Source organism: Denticeps clupeoides, chromosome 1 (assembly GCF_900700375.1).
Source record: "Denticeps clupeoides chromosome 1, fDenClu1.1, whole genome shotgun sequence".
Classification (NCBI taxonomy): Eukaryota; Metazoa; Chordata; class Actinopteri; order Clupeiformes; family Denticipitidae; genus Denticeps; species Denticeps clupeoides.
The window spans coordinates 5,231,275-5,245,707 of NC_041707.1; the positions used below are offsets into that span (position 1 = coordinate 5,231,275).

The 14,433-nt window shown below is 45.9% G+C and overlaps 1 protein-coding gene across 1 annotated transcript in view; it reads right to left on the reverse strand.

Moving 5' to 3' along the window:
• Nucleotides 1-98: 98 nt before the first annotated feature.
• The window catches only part of ccdc85ca (coiled-coil domain containing 85C, a), a 23,515-nt gene continuing 9,180 nt past the window's right edge, over nucleotides 99-14,433 (reverse strand). The window contains exons 2-6 of the mRNA XM_028981119.1: nucleotides 11,226-11,302; nucleotides 7,841-7,945; nucleotides 1,752-1,829; nucleotides 990-1,088; nucleotides 99-451 (exon numbers count right to left, since the gene is read on the reverse strand). Coding sequence (XP_028836952.1) covers nucleotides 362-451; nucleotides 990-1,088; nucleotides 1,752-1,829; nucleotides 7,841-7,945; nucleotides 11,226-11,302 — 449 coding nt within the window. The 3' untranslated portion in view covers nucleotides 99-361. The remainder of the gene's footprint in view (nucleotides 452-989; nucleotides 1,089-1,751; nucleotides 1,830-7,840; nucleotides 7,946-11,225; nucleotides 11,303-14,433) is intronic.

Genomic DNA, 14,433 nt, shown 5'->3' on the forward strand with positions numbered 1-14,433 from the left:
CAAAGAAACTAGAATCTAAAACATGTTTTCAGTTATTTCACCTTTTCTTTGTTAAGTACATAACTCCACATGTGTTCATTCATAGTTTTGATGCCTTCAGTGAGAATCTACCAACGTAAATGGTCATGAAAATAAAGAAAACACATTGAATGAGAAGGCGTGTCCAAACTTTTGGCCTGTACTGTAGGTACGAGTGTGGACTCGAGTGACACTGTTACACGACAGTGTAATTATCTCTCAGGAGGGCTGCCAGCACGATCATGTCCTGCCGGCCGGGCGTCTCGTCCAGGTTGAACAGTGTCCAGTGTTGAACAGGAAGTCGCCGCGCTCTTCTGCCTTTTTTGCTCCATCCCGCCCGCGGCTACAACGGCCCTTTGAACTGGTTCCCAGAGAGGTGCTGCCGGATGGACGGCTTGGTCCCCGCCGCGTCGCCCAGCTTGCGCCACACCACCTGAGCACACCGAGAGGACAGAGGTGAGGGGTTTTTGCACACAAGCCGCCCAGGCGAAGGATGATATTATGGGAACACAAGGGGGCGGGGAGCAGGGCCCAATTACACTGAATGGCAAGGGTACAAAAGGCAATGAATGGTGGCTTTGTGTCCGAGCTTTCGGCGAGACGGGCACAGCGAGAGCGCGGGGTCGCCGGTGCGAGAACAGTGTCACCGTGTGGTTCCCAAGGTTCCACGCCTGTCACATATATCTGAGGTGGGGCACCCAGCGCCCCAACAGACCTGCATTGTTTCTGCCATTAAAATGATTTTAATTGCAGCATAAACACTGGGGAATAAGGGGGGGGGGGGATCACCAGCGTGCAATTTAGATGGGACGCACACTCACATGGAGGATTCTCTCAATAGCATTTTATATTTAAATATACAGCATTTATTAGACGCACTTATCCAGAGCGCCTTGCAATCAGTTGTGACAGGGACAGTCCCGTCCCCCCCCGGAAAAAAAGTAACTTTTACTCCAGCAACTTTTACTCACGTTACACATCTCCCTGACGATGGCCTTCTCCTTCTCACTCAGGTCCTCATTATAGTCCTCACGCCTCTGTCTGTCCAAATTCTCATGGACCTCCAGAACCTAAAAACATTGATTGGGACAGATTCAAATAATGCGACAAGATTTTCAAAAAGTGGAACATCCATTTTAAGGATGCATGCTTCGTGGGACTTTTTAAATTCTAAAAACAAGAGATGACTCTTCTCTGTCTGCCCCTCGGTGGTGGAATGAACTTCCCCTCGAGGTCAGAACAGCTCAGTCACTGAGCACCTTTAAACGGCAGCTCAAGACCTTCCTCTTTAGAGAATATTTAGAATAACTTGTAACCTTCTTATTGTCTGACTTCTGTATAGAAACTACAACAGAGTGAATAAAAAGATTGTATTCATAGTTGGGGGTCCTAGTTAACCAGAACTGGATCACTTCATCGATGGTAACATAAAAGCACGTTGTAAGTCGCTCTGGATAAGGTCGTCTGCCAAATGCCTTAAATGTAAATGTAAATGTAGACGCATGTCCACATCCCCAAGTTATACTACACGGGGGCAAGCAATTATAGTGCAATTATCATTTATGAATTGCACTGTAATTGCAAATCCTGAATTATCACTTCACATCGAGAGGGGAAAAGTCTGGTACGGTGTTCTCCAGTGTCTCTCTAGATATCAAAAACACTTAAATCTTTTTACGTAGTTTCTGATTGTCTTTCAGTTTAGACATTTTCCAAGAAATCTGAAGACCCACCTTCATGGCGTGAACCACTGCCTCTGGCTTCTGGGCTGGCGACATCAGATCTGTTGTGGGACTGAGGCCTTCGGACCCCTGTGGACAAAAGAAGACCCGACAATAAATCTCCACCAAATGACTTGGGTAATATGAAGTGAGTGAAGTGAAAGTGAAGTGAGTGTCACTTGTGATACACAGCAGCACAGCACATGGTGCACACAGTGAAATTTGTCCTTTGCATTTATTCAATCACCCTGAGTGAGCAGTGGGCAGCCATGACAGGTGCCCAGGGGAGCAGTGTGTGGGGACGGTGCTTTGCTCAGTGGCACCTCAGTGGCACCTTGGCGGATCGGCATTCGAACCGGCAACATTCTGATTGTGGGGGCAATATGTTCATGTCATCGGCCGGTTTCAACACAAACAGTGGGCAAAAGTACAGAAAAGTACCACGCTGCATCACCGCAGTGACGGTCAATTAATATGCTGGCAAGCACAGGGACACCCAGACGCTAACTGGGTTAAATCATCTGAGCACAGGCTCATCTCTCAGCCGGGGCTCGTCTGTTCAGGGATGGAGCCGCGAGTCCACCAACAATGACGCCTTTCAGCCGAGCGGTCCCTGCAAGGCCCTGTTTATACAAGAGCCTTTTCAATCCCGTTCTAGCGTTAAATCCACAACAATCGAGCCGGCATTCCGACACTCCGGCTCAGAGGGGACCCTCGTTTAGGAGAGACTCCCTTTTTGGCCCGAGACAAAAGCCCAGTGATGTTCATTTAAAGCCTCCAGCAGTCCTCTTCTGGGACCATGCCCGGTCCCACCTGAAGTCCCCCGGTTCTACTTGGGATCTGAGATCATACCCACTGATCATGGTTTAGGTCCAAAAAAGGTCTTACAGAATCAATAAGGATCAATATGCTATAACCACTTCCAAGCTCTGTACCGTCATAAATTTCATATTCATTCTCTTAAGAAGGTCTGTTAAGAAATACGCTGCATGATTCCAGTGAAGTTGTGAATTCCATATGTAAAAAATGATAAATATTACATTTATTTAAATGTCCTTGTCTATGTACTTCATAAAGTACTGAAACAAGAGAGCAACGCTTCTGGATGGACGCGGTTAAATTCGGTGCGAGCAATCTGAAGGTGAGCTTTTAACCTGATTGACCTCTTGGCACCGAAAACCCCAACAGCTTACAGGAGCAATAAGGAGGCCATTGACACTTCTCTTGTTCCCAATAAAGGAAGACAAAGGCCCTCGCTAAGCAAATCCGGCAAGACTGATTAAGCTGCGGTGGCAATAAATGAACCCCTTCTTCCATCATACACCTTACTGGGGTGACCAGAAGCAAGCAAACTCTTTTACATAAAACCTTTATGACATAGTCGATATAAAAATAATAGGTGTTAGCTGAAGTGGAATAAAGGACAATCTTAGTACACATTCGTATGGCACCGCCAAGGTGCCACTGAGGTCCCCTTGAGCAAGGTACCGTCCCCACACACTGCTCCCCGGGCGCCTGTCATGGCTGCCCACTGCTCACCAAGGGTGATGGGTAAAATGCATGAGAATAATAAATCACTTTAAAACTTTAAAGATCTGTGAAATCAGATTAAATCGGATTAGCGTCCTGCCGAGATTATATATGAAGTTCAACGGCACACGATTCCCCTCCAGCCTCTGCCTTTTACGTCAGCCGCATTCGGCAGGCTAATTTTGGCGAGTGTGGAGGAGGAAGGAGATGGAAGAGGCTGAGGTCAGACCCAGGTAACCCGTGACAACTGGCAGCCGCCACACGCAAGCCTTTTCATTGTTCCGGCGATGCCGGCCTGCATTATTTACCGCCGCCGTTCGCCGTCTGTTTGAAGCCGGAACACAAAGCGATGATAATGATGACGGTGGCTTTCGCTTGAACGCATCGTCACACCGCCTGTCGGAGTCAAAGGAGCCCGGGCTCGAGGTTGAATTGATTTTTCCCCTCCTCCCCTGAAAAGAAAGGTAATCGGGCTGCATTGTGGGTGAGCGCCTCTTTCATGGCTGATTATCATGACGCCAGCAGCGCCGGCACAGCAACGGACAACCGCGCACGTTGAGGAAGAGATGATGATGATGATGATGCTTGTAACCAAATCAGGAAGAAGAAACGGAGGTGGCGCAAAAAAATTATGCGCGTTCTAATCTAATTGCACCTTCTCCTGGTCAAGGCTGATGATGCACAAGAGTCACCGACGGTGAGTTTTAGTAAACACAAGGACAAAGAACTGACTTTTAAAGGTGCACATACTGAGGAGACCTACCAGTCACCCCACCCTTTCTACTGGATTTTAACAGGTAACTAGAACGAGGTATTTAAGGTTCTGTAGACCATCCTCAGAAGGATGAAATTTGTCCTCTGCATTTAACCCATCACCCTGAGTGAGCAGTGGGCAGCCATGACACGCACCCGGGGAGAAGTGTGTGGGGCCGCTTCCTAGGCTAGGCCACCACCGCCCTGGCCCGGGTATACTATTCAACTTGCACCAAAGAAACATATAGCACATACTCAGTTATAGGGGCCATAGTCTAATATCTTGCATACAGTTAAATATAAAGATTACAGAAATAATTGCGATGTGTACATAAAGGGCAGCTGCAATGCTGTAGGTGTTTAGCCGTGTAACAGTCCAGCTGTTTAGGAGGTTGACAGTCCCGGTCTGCAGGCTTCTACATCGTCTGCCAGGGGGCAGCAGGTCTGGTGGTCTGTCCAGGGTTGTGAAAGACCTGTGACCATTTTCTGGTCCTTCAGAGGAACAGGTCCCTGGATAGCCTTTCTATCTCAGCGAGTATTGAAGTGAAGGATCTAGGTGTCATCATTGATGCAGGTCTCTCATTCAATTCGCACGTAGATAATGTCACTAGAATAGCATTGTTTCACCTTAGAAATATTGCGAAAATAAGAAATATCATTTCAATGCATGATGCAGAAAAGTTGGTCCATGCATTTATTACATCAAGGTTAGATTACTGCAATGCATTATTGTCTGGATGCTCTAGTAGGTGCATGAGTAAACTCCAGCTAGTACAGAATGCTGCAGCCAGAGTTCTAACCAGAACCAGGAAATTTGACCACATCACCCCAGTCTTACAATCACTGCACTGGTTACCCATCAAATTTAGGATTGACTACAAAATCCTACTTTTAACCTATAAAGCTGTAAATGGTCTCGCCCCACAGTACCTGAGTGAACTTTTGGTTCTTTACGAACCGCCACGCCCCCTTCGATCAATGGGTTCGGGGTCACTACTGATACCAAAGGTGCAGAAGGTCACAGCTGGGAGCAGATCCTTCTCCTATAGAGCTCCGCAGTTGTGGAACAGCTTGCCTGTCAGTGTCCGGGATTCAGACACAGTCTCAGTGTTTAAATCCAATCTCAAAACCTATCTGTTTTCTCTGGCTTTTTGCTAAAGTCCTAGACCCTCATTTCACTTGATTTTGACGCAGTGTCAATTATAAAGTCCAGTTTATCACAGTCCCCCTGTTAGACACAGACAAAGTTAAATTCACCAGTTAGGCTGTCCTAGTTAGGGTACCGGGCCACTGTAGCACCAATATACCGCTATAACCACATATTTCAGTATCGGTCGTACAGTGCAACCGTCTGCCGCTGCTTCTGTTTGTTTTTCTCCGAGACACGGAATCAAGCACCCAGACTACTGGCAGACCCCAGTGATCAGACCAGCAAATAAATCCTGGTTCCTGACAACTGCTTTACAAGGACAAAACATGAAACAAACCAGAGGGTCACCACAGCCACCACCACCATTACAACTACAGCTTCAGGGATCTTCAAATTTACCAGTAACATCATTATGGACATGTAATCTAGACCATGACAGTGGACTACATTCTGGACTTCTCCAACCCTACAACCGTAGGACTTATCATTATATCATATCCAACCCTGCATTGACACCATTTGCAGGCTCACTCTACCCTGGAAGGGGGTCCCTCTCTGTATCACTCCTTCCCAAGGTTTCTTCCTCTCTTTTTTTTCTCTCTCCTAGAGTTTTTTTGTGTGGAGTTTTTCCTTGTGTGCAGAAGGGTCAAGTGTGGGGGGTGTCAACTGTAGGGCCTGCCAAAGCCCATTGAGACATACTGTATGTGATTTTGGGCTATATAAGAAATACATGTTGTTGTTGTTGTCCAGGATGGTGTCCATTACAGTCTGTTCCTGTCCTGTTTATTGGCTGCTCCATACCAGACTGGGGCAGTGGTGGCCCCTGTAATCAGAAGGTTGCCAGTTCGAATCCCAATCCGCCGAGGTGCCACTGAGGTGCCACTGAGCAAAGCACCGTCCCCACACACTGCTCCCCAGGCGCCTGTCATGGCTGCCCACTGCTCACCAAGGGTGATGGGTTAAATGCAGAGGACAAATTTCACTGTGTGCACCGTGTGCCATGCTGCTCTCCTTCACTTTAATGAAGGAGACTGGGATGACTGGGATGGGCAAGCCGAGGACAGACTCAGATGACTTCCGTGTAGAACTGGATCAGCAGCTAATCAGGACGAATGTACTTCTCCTGTCTACTGTCATCTCTACAGGGCGACTTACAATCAGATACTAGAGGTGTGAACCTTCACTGGTCTCACCATTCAATTCAATTACGATATCGATGCATCACGATGGATACCACAAATTTTCTAAATTTTCACATAATGATACAAGAGTTAAGTAGACATGTGTGGATGCTTTGATTTGTTACAATGAGCAGATCTCATTACATAAATGGTGATTAATGCTCCCATGTTGCATTTGCACACAGTCAAAACCAGAGAAAAGAAAATGTTTTCTTTTCACGCACCCGCGGGGCTCGTCACAATACGGCCGCCAAGTGACACGCCGCGCAGCGTGAAAGTCCTACCCAGAGCGCCGCTGTATCAGAATTTTAAAATCCCCAAGCAACATCATTTTGATGTAATTGATTATGTTCTGCACTGAATTGTCCACGTCTGCATCGTGATTCATCGACTATACGATTCATTTCAACACCCGTACCGGAGACGGTCCGGGTTAAGTGTCTTTCTCAGGGACACAGTGGTAGTAAGTGAGGTTTGAACCTGTGACTTTGGGCTCCTCTGGTTTATAGGCGGTTCGTAGTGTTGCTTGCTACTTTACCACCACCGGTGCAGACTGATGTATTCATTCCTTCATCCGTTCATTCAAGTGGAGACAGGGATGAAGTCAGGGGGCAATGGGTGTCAAAGGGAAACCTGCAGTAACTTCAGCCTGCTCAGAACTAAACTGGAACCAATCTGGCATTGTATCAAGTCTTGAGACGGTTTAAGTGATTTATTCATCAGCAAAAGGTGAAGGGCTGGTGTGAATAACCATCAGACAGGCCAAGTAGCAATGCCCTGTGGTAAACCGTGAGGTCACAAAACACCAGATGGCCTTTGTTCTTACTCATCAGTAATGCCATTAGTATTTAAGGTCAACCAGTATTTATGATAGGTAAATGCTGGAATTTAAAGACATTTGAAACTTATAATTATGAATGTTAATCTGACATTTTACTGCAAACATGCATTGCAGAATTTCTGTACTAAAATGAGCTTAGTCTTTGTTTTATGTGGTAGTATTATGTAATCATATAAACCATCACTGAGATACTGGGGCAACAAAATCTATAGACTGAACAGGGTGAGGGTGGTAGTATCCTAGTGGCTAACACACTCACCTACGAACCAGAAGACCCAGGTTCAAACCCCACTTACTACCATTGTGTTCCTGAGCAAGACACTTAACCCTAAGTCCAGGGTGGACTGTCCCTGTAACTACTGATTGTAAGTCTCTCTGTATAAGGGCGTCTGATAAATGCTGTAAATGTAAGCAGGGCCAATCAGATTCCAGATCAGCGGAAATATCTATAAACTAATGGATAGATAAAGCACAGATTGGTCTTGAGCTCCTTTGCCAGCAGGTAAATGAAAAGCAAATTCAGTCCCAAATGGTCCAGTGCAAATCAGCTCAGACCAAATCTCTACAGGCCTCCTTAAGCTAAGAGCCTTGATTCAATAAACCGAGCTCTGGGACGTAAGGGCCGTGGGCTTAGTGTGGTACGTACGTTCTGCAGAGCCTCCTGGTACTGCATGAGAGACGTCAGCTGGGATTCGGAGTGGTACATGGAGAGGCCCTTCCTCAGTGTTTTCAGGTCCGCACCACCATTATGCTGTGGAGAGAGGAGCCCACAACAAAAGGTGAGAGAAGCTCCACCACCACTACAGACATGACAACATACTGTGTATGTCAATGTTAAATGAAGTATTATATGAAACCATGGGACCCAGCTGTGACAATGCACAGAATAAAAGACCTGGAGTAGATCAACTAAGATGCTCTGAGCTTAGTATTTAGAACATTATTTATGGATGGTATTTAGAAGAAGAAGAAGACAGGCACCTGAACCCAGGATGAAGAAAAATGTATTACAAAAACGAACAGAGGCTATACAAATTACCATCAGTGTTGATCAAGCAACTCAAAAAAGAACATATAGTCTATATGTGTCACTTAATTTAGAAATGTCATTGTTTTTCTTGTCTGAATTGAATATGTAATATTTTTTAAATAAAAGAATTTTACTTTTACAATTTTACAGACCTGAGATATTCTCTTAACCTCAACAGAGGAAGTGAACCCAGCATTCCATTGGAACCCAGCATCCCACAGTTGCTGTCAACGCCCCAATATTTGGTCAAGTAATAATAAATGAACATTTAAAACGATTCTGCTGAATGGTTCACTGTGTGCAATGCAACCTGGGAGCATTAATCACCATTTATGAAATGAGATCTGAACACTGCAAGACATATCCTGGCCAGAATTGTGACACAATTTACACCTCTGCTGTGAGAAGTAGCCCCAATTCAGGCACATGCATTTGTGCATATTGGGATTAGGATGGAGATTAGGATTAAGTCTTGGGTGTTATGTGCTTGTTGTGCCTAGCTGTGGCATTCCCTATTTGATGAAAATCATGATATGGCATGATATGTAAAATGTAGATTGTACATGGATTAGGCTGCAGGCATGGCAAGTATGGCAGATCTAACCACCACCACCAGATATGCACTGAATAGGAATCTACAGAATCTGTAATTAGCTCTGTGTTGCTCAGCTAAAATTGAGCTCATACTTCAGTGGTGCTGAAGCCCCTGTCCCGTTTTAAACAAATAATGGTGAGGCTCTTTCACTAAATGTCACATAAACTGCACCCAGAGATAAAAAGAGATTAAAATTATTACCATTAAACCTAGAACAGTTCGACCCACACACCTAATTACACCTATTCCTACTGATCAGCCTCCATCTTTCTCTCCCCGTGCCTCTGCTGTCAGGCCCCAAGCTGCAGCTCCATTTATTCTGGACCGGCATCATTATTAAAATTACAGCCCGTGAAGCGGCCGTGGGCAGGGTGGCCTGAGTCACGGTGGGACTCGACAGGCACGTAGATCCGAGCTGAGCGGTCTGCAGTCTCCAGGCATCGTCTCGTTCCACCCTATCTAATCTGCTGATGTGTGCAGACACACACACACCCACACACTCACACACACTTGCTTAGACAAGTCTCCACCTGCAGTATGGGACGACTCTGGTCATGAGGGTAAAAGAGTTATTAACCAAAGAGTAGAAAAAAAAAAGAACACAGCCAAGCACAATGGGAGAAACGATCTTCATCTTCCCCAACTTTCTTCCCAGTCTGGGGACAAAACTGGCAATTTCAATCAAACCTTGTCGCTCATTCGCAACAACACAGACACCGAACCCGACAGAGTTTGCACTGTGGAAAATTGCATAAACGGATTTGATTGGCCACATTTACATTTACGCCATTTTGCCGTTATTCGGAGCACAAGAGCAGTAGTGACAGGGACAGTCCTGAAGACACTCAGGGTTTGGTGTCTTGCTCAGGGACACAGTGGTAGTAAGTGGGGTTTGAACCTGTGATTTTGTGGCCTTCTGTAGTACCAACGCAAAGCGATGGACAATTCAGTTTGGTGGTTCACGAGGCCACGCCTTCTCTGGGTAGAAAGTGTGGACGTTCCATTACATCCTGAGCCTCTGTTTTGTTTCATATTAATGTAATAAAATTGTGAATAATGAGAAATGTATTGCATATAAGAGCCACTGGATTTTGTATCTCAGCCAGATTTACAGACTTAAGACACTGAGTGTGTGTGTGTGTGTGTGTGTGTGTGTGTGTGTGTGTGTGAGCTGTGTTGGAAAATCCTTTTTAACATGTTCATCCCATCTTTTGCAGGCTGTTGAGTGCAAACAGCCCACAGAATTGCACTCTGCTGGATTACTGGGGCCAATCGGAGGTAAAGGGTAAAAATAACTGTTATGAAATGCGCACGTTGCGTAAGTTTCTCTGGATAATGGCTCTCTGCTCATTAGGAGCTTCATTACCATCGCACATCGGGGTGCTCCGTGAAGCGACTCCCCGTTCTTCATTATGTCTTGTTGCTCGCCTCCAAAACGAATGTTGCCATGCAGCACCCTGCCAAGTCCGACACGGAGAGACAGGAGGAGGAACAGCAGCTACTGCGCTTCCATGCTTGAGGCCAAGTAATAAAAAGGTCCGACAAGCAGGTCCCGCTGTCGTTTCGCTCCGCACTAACAACCTGAAAGGGAGGTATCTCAGACCGACTCCGCGAGAGAGGCGCATGATGGATCATACTTTCCAGCAGCGTCGACCGAGTCTTGAGCGAAAGAAAATTTCCTGTCCACAGCAGTTTTGTCTCCAGACATAATTGACTAAATGATGGCTTCACCCACCAAGTATGAGTTCATTTGTAATTAATCTAGCATTCTATTTTTTAAAACAAAAACAGCAATGAAGAAAGCCAGTTATCAGGGTTAGTAATGGATTACATGCATCAGCGATTCCTAGTTTGAATGCAGAAATAAAGAATCTGAATTCAGTCTGTTGCATTGTACAAGGCAGTGCTTACTGTTTTTTTTAACACGTGGATCATTTTAGAATATGCTAAAATGCAGATGTGGATGACTCAATGAGCAATAAATGTGGATGACTCCATGCTGATGTTTTATTCATGCAGATGCAAATTGATGCCCCAAACCTGAAGCATTGCAAGGGAAAAATGAGCAAATGATGATGCAGCACAGCTGTTTTACACATCGGTTGCACGAAACGCTTAAAGTGTATTCTAAAAGTATCCTGAATACAGATTATTTTTCTGATTCTACTTATTCTATTGAAAATGGATCTATTCTATTAACATGGATCCGCGTGCCTATTGCTTGTACAATCAGTAGTTACAGGGACAGTCCCCCTGGAGACTCTCAGCTTTAAGTGTCTTGCTCAGGGACACAATGGCAGTAAGCAGGATTTGAACCCAGGTCTTCTGGTTCATAGGCGAGTGTGTTACCCACTAGGCTACTACCACCAATAAAAATCAGCGTGTAATGAGTGGTCCTGTTGTTACCTGAGCTAACAGCTTGTTGTCGTCTTCCAGTATCCGGACCTTCAACTCCAGCTGCCGTATGTAGCTGGAAGACGAATCTGAGGAAGGGGGGAAAAAAAATTTATAGAAATAATAAAGCGTTTTTGTTTGTGGTAACTTTACATCATTCAACACATTATGACACTAAGCACCCAGCTGAAAATGACCAGCGTGCACTTCACCTGCACTTCACCTGCGATTCAGCTGCTCGTGCAATGCAATTCTGACTCTGGAGACGTTCAAGACGAGACTCAAATTAGGGGAAAGAATGTGAGAAACACTGAACATCTTGGGGTGAGAGAGAGGGCATCTGGAGGTTGTTTAAATTCCTAGCATGTCACTGGTGACCTCCGTGTTATCTCAGCGTCCCCGGGCCCGTCCTCTGTCTCTAATTCTGTTTACCCTGCCCTGTTGAAGAATATTCAAATGATCTCCAGACATCTGATTGGCTGTAAAACAAACCAGCGGCACTGTAGCACACAGGGGACGGTGCTTTGCTTGGTGGTTCGGCAACCTTCAGATTACGGGGCCGTTTCCTTAACCGCTAGGCCAACCACTGGCCCAAAATGTTCTTTTTTTTGTATTGTGTAAACGGTGTCTGGAATCAGCTGCAGACAGGTCACAGGTCAAACCCATCATGTGTCTAAAAGCTTAGGCTGGCCACTCAGCAACAACAGCAACATTTATTATACCAAGTATGGGCTGTGACACCCCCCACATTTTGACCCTTTCTCCACACAATGAGTGAGTGAGAAAGGGGTGCAGGAGCATGTTTGGTATTAAATACCCCGACATGGCGCATTGGAGAAAGGATCGGTCCATGTTTGAAGTTACTGGACAGTCCAGTGTTGTGGTCCACACACTTTTCACACTCAAGCAAAGGGTCAGCGGTGCAGGGTGACCTCCAGAGCACCACACCTGTTTCTCCAATCTCCCAGTGGGAGGAGAAGAAAGCCGAGACGACACCTTGGCTGAGTTATGAGGGTCTGGATGCGAGGCAAATTCTCCACGTGGATCAACTGTCAGACAACATTAACAGTCGTGTCGTGTCTGGACGTCGTAAATCCAGGTGACGACCTCCTGTTTTTCATTTTCACCTCTGCAGCGACCACTAGGTGTCACTAGGCATGGCTTGAGTGAAACAGATGAGAAACGTGAATCCGGCCTTTTACTAGTAAAAAAAAGGCAAAAAGGTGGCAGGGCGTGGCTTCCCTACAAATCCTCTTTGCCTTTCTTGTGACCATCTAATCCAACTCCAGAATATCTGATCACCTGACCCACAGCAAACACCCAAGCCGATTAGAGTGGCTGTCCCTCCAATCGAAATCAGTCCCCCGTCGTCCGGCCACAAGCTCATTCTCAGATTTGCGTAGCGCTGTTGTCCCACAGGAAACTGAAATATGAGGATTAATGAGTCTGCGGAGCGCCATTGTGTAACCTGCAGCACGAGTTTAAACGCTTCTGTTTTCAGCAGTGGGATCAGCTTTAAATGGAACTCCTGCCTTGCGCTCTATTAACAGCGCAAAACGGTGCGGATTTCGCCAGGGGTCCGCCTACCAAACATAACGTACGTTCTCGCACAAAAGGAGACAACCAAGCGTCAAGTCGGGCTGTGTCGTGGGATGAACCTGCGCCGCACACGCTAACCCTATTAGTGCCATGAACAGACAGGCTGGACCTACTTTGCCCCTACATGCGTCTCTGTTTTACACGGTGGCACAAATATTCACCAGCCTCCAGAAGTATTTACAGTATTTATCAGACGCCTTTATCCAGAGCAACTTATAATCAGTAGTTACAGGGACAGTCCCCCCCTGGAGACACTCGGGGTTAAGTGTCTTGCTCAGGGACACCATGGTAGTAAGTGGGATTTGAACCCGGGTCTTCTGGTTCATAGGCGAGTGCGTTACTACCAACCTGCATACTGCTACTAGTTATGCTTCGTAATTGTTTTTTGCATGAATATTAATAATATCAATAATAATGTTCTCTTTTAAATGGTTTTAATAAAAAATATTATTATTAGTAGTAGAAGGAGTTTAGTAGTTATTTTCCTCAGAGAAAAATGAATATATAGAAATGAAATTGCTGGAAAAAAAACGCTCCTTTTATGGCACCTTGCTCAGTACACGTGTGCTTCCTGTAAAGACACCCAGAGCGGAAACTGAGCGGAGGCGAGGATCTGCACGCCGGGGCAGGGTTCAGATTCCACAAGGTCACGTTTTCGCACGTCCACACCACGGCCGCCGGCACGAGATGAGGCGGAGAGAGACAGGGAGAGCCATGAGGCTGCAAGGCCGCAACGTCCTGTCGGCCGAGCGGCATCAGCTGCAGATATGCCTGATCTATCAGTGCAACACCGTAAACTGCTGTCAAAGGCTTGGCAAGATATGCAGCAGCACGACTGATCTTCAACCTTCCCAAGTTCTCCCACACCACCCCTCTGCTACGTTCCCTCCACTGGCTCCCAGTAGCTGCACGCATCAGGTTCAAAATACTGATGCTGGCCTACAAAGCCAAACATGGAGTAGCACCATCCTACCTCACAGCCCTTATTACACCTCCCACTGCACCTCGTATACTCCGAGCCTCCAGTACTGCTCGCCTGGTCCCTCCATCTCTGAAGGTAAAAGGAAGCCGCTCATCTAGACTCTTCTCTGTCTTGGCCCCTCGGTGGTGGAATGAACTTCCCCTCGAGGTCAGAACAGCTCAGTCAAACGGCAGCTCAAGACCTTCCTCTTTAGAGAATATTTAGATGAACTTGTAACCTTCTTGTTGTCTGACTTCTGTATAGAATCTACAACAGAGTGAATAAAAAGATTGTATTCATAGTTGGGGTCCTAGTGAACCAGAATTGATCACTTCATCGATGGTAACATGAAAGCACGTTGTAAGTCGCTCTGGATATGGTCGTCTGCCAAATGCCTTAAATGTAAATGTATATATTAAAAAAATTACCGAAGCCGTCCCCATCCCGAGCCAACGTTATTATATAATACAGCGGGAAATTATATATTTGTTCCAGCAAAATACACAATTTTTGGTTAAAGTGAGGAAAGAAAAAAAGAAATTCTGGCCTAACAAGAACAGGATGTTTGCCTAATAAACCTTAAGCCTGCTAAGGCTGATTCTAAACACACACAAAAAAAGCATTTGCTCATATTGCAGGTTTCATGGGAAGGTCACAGCG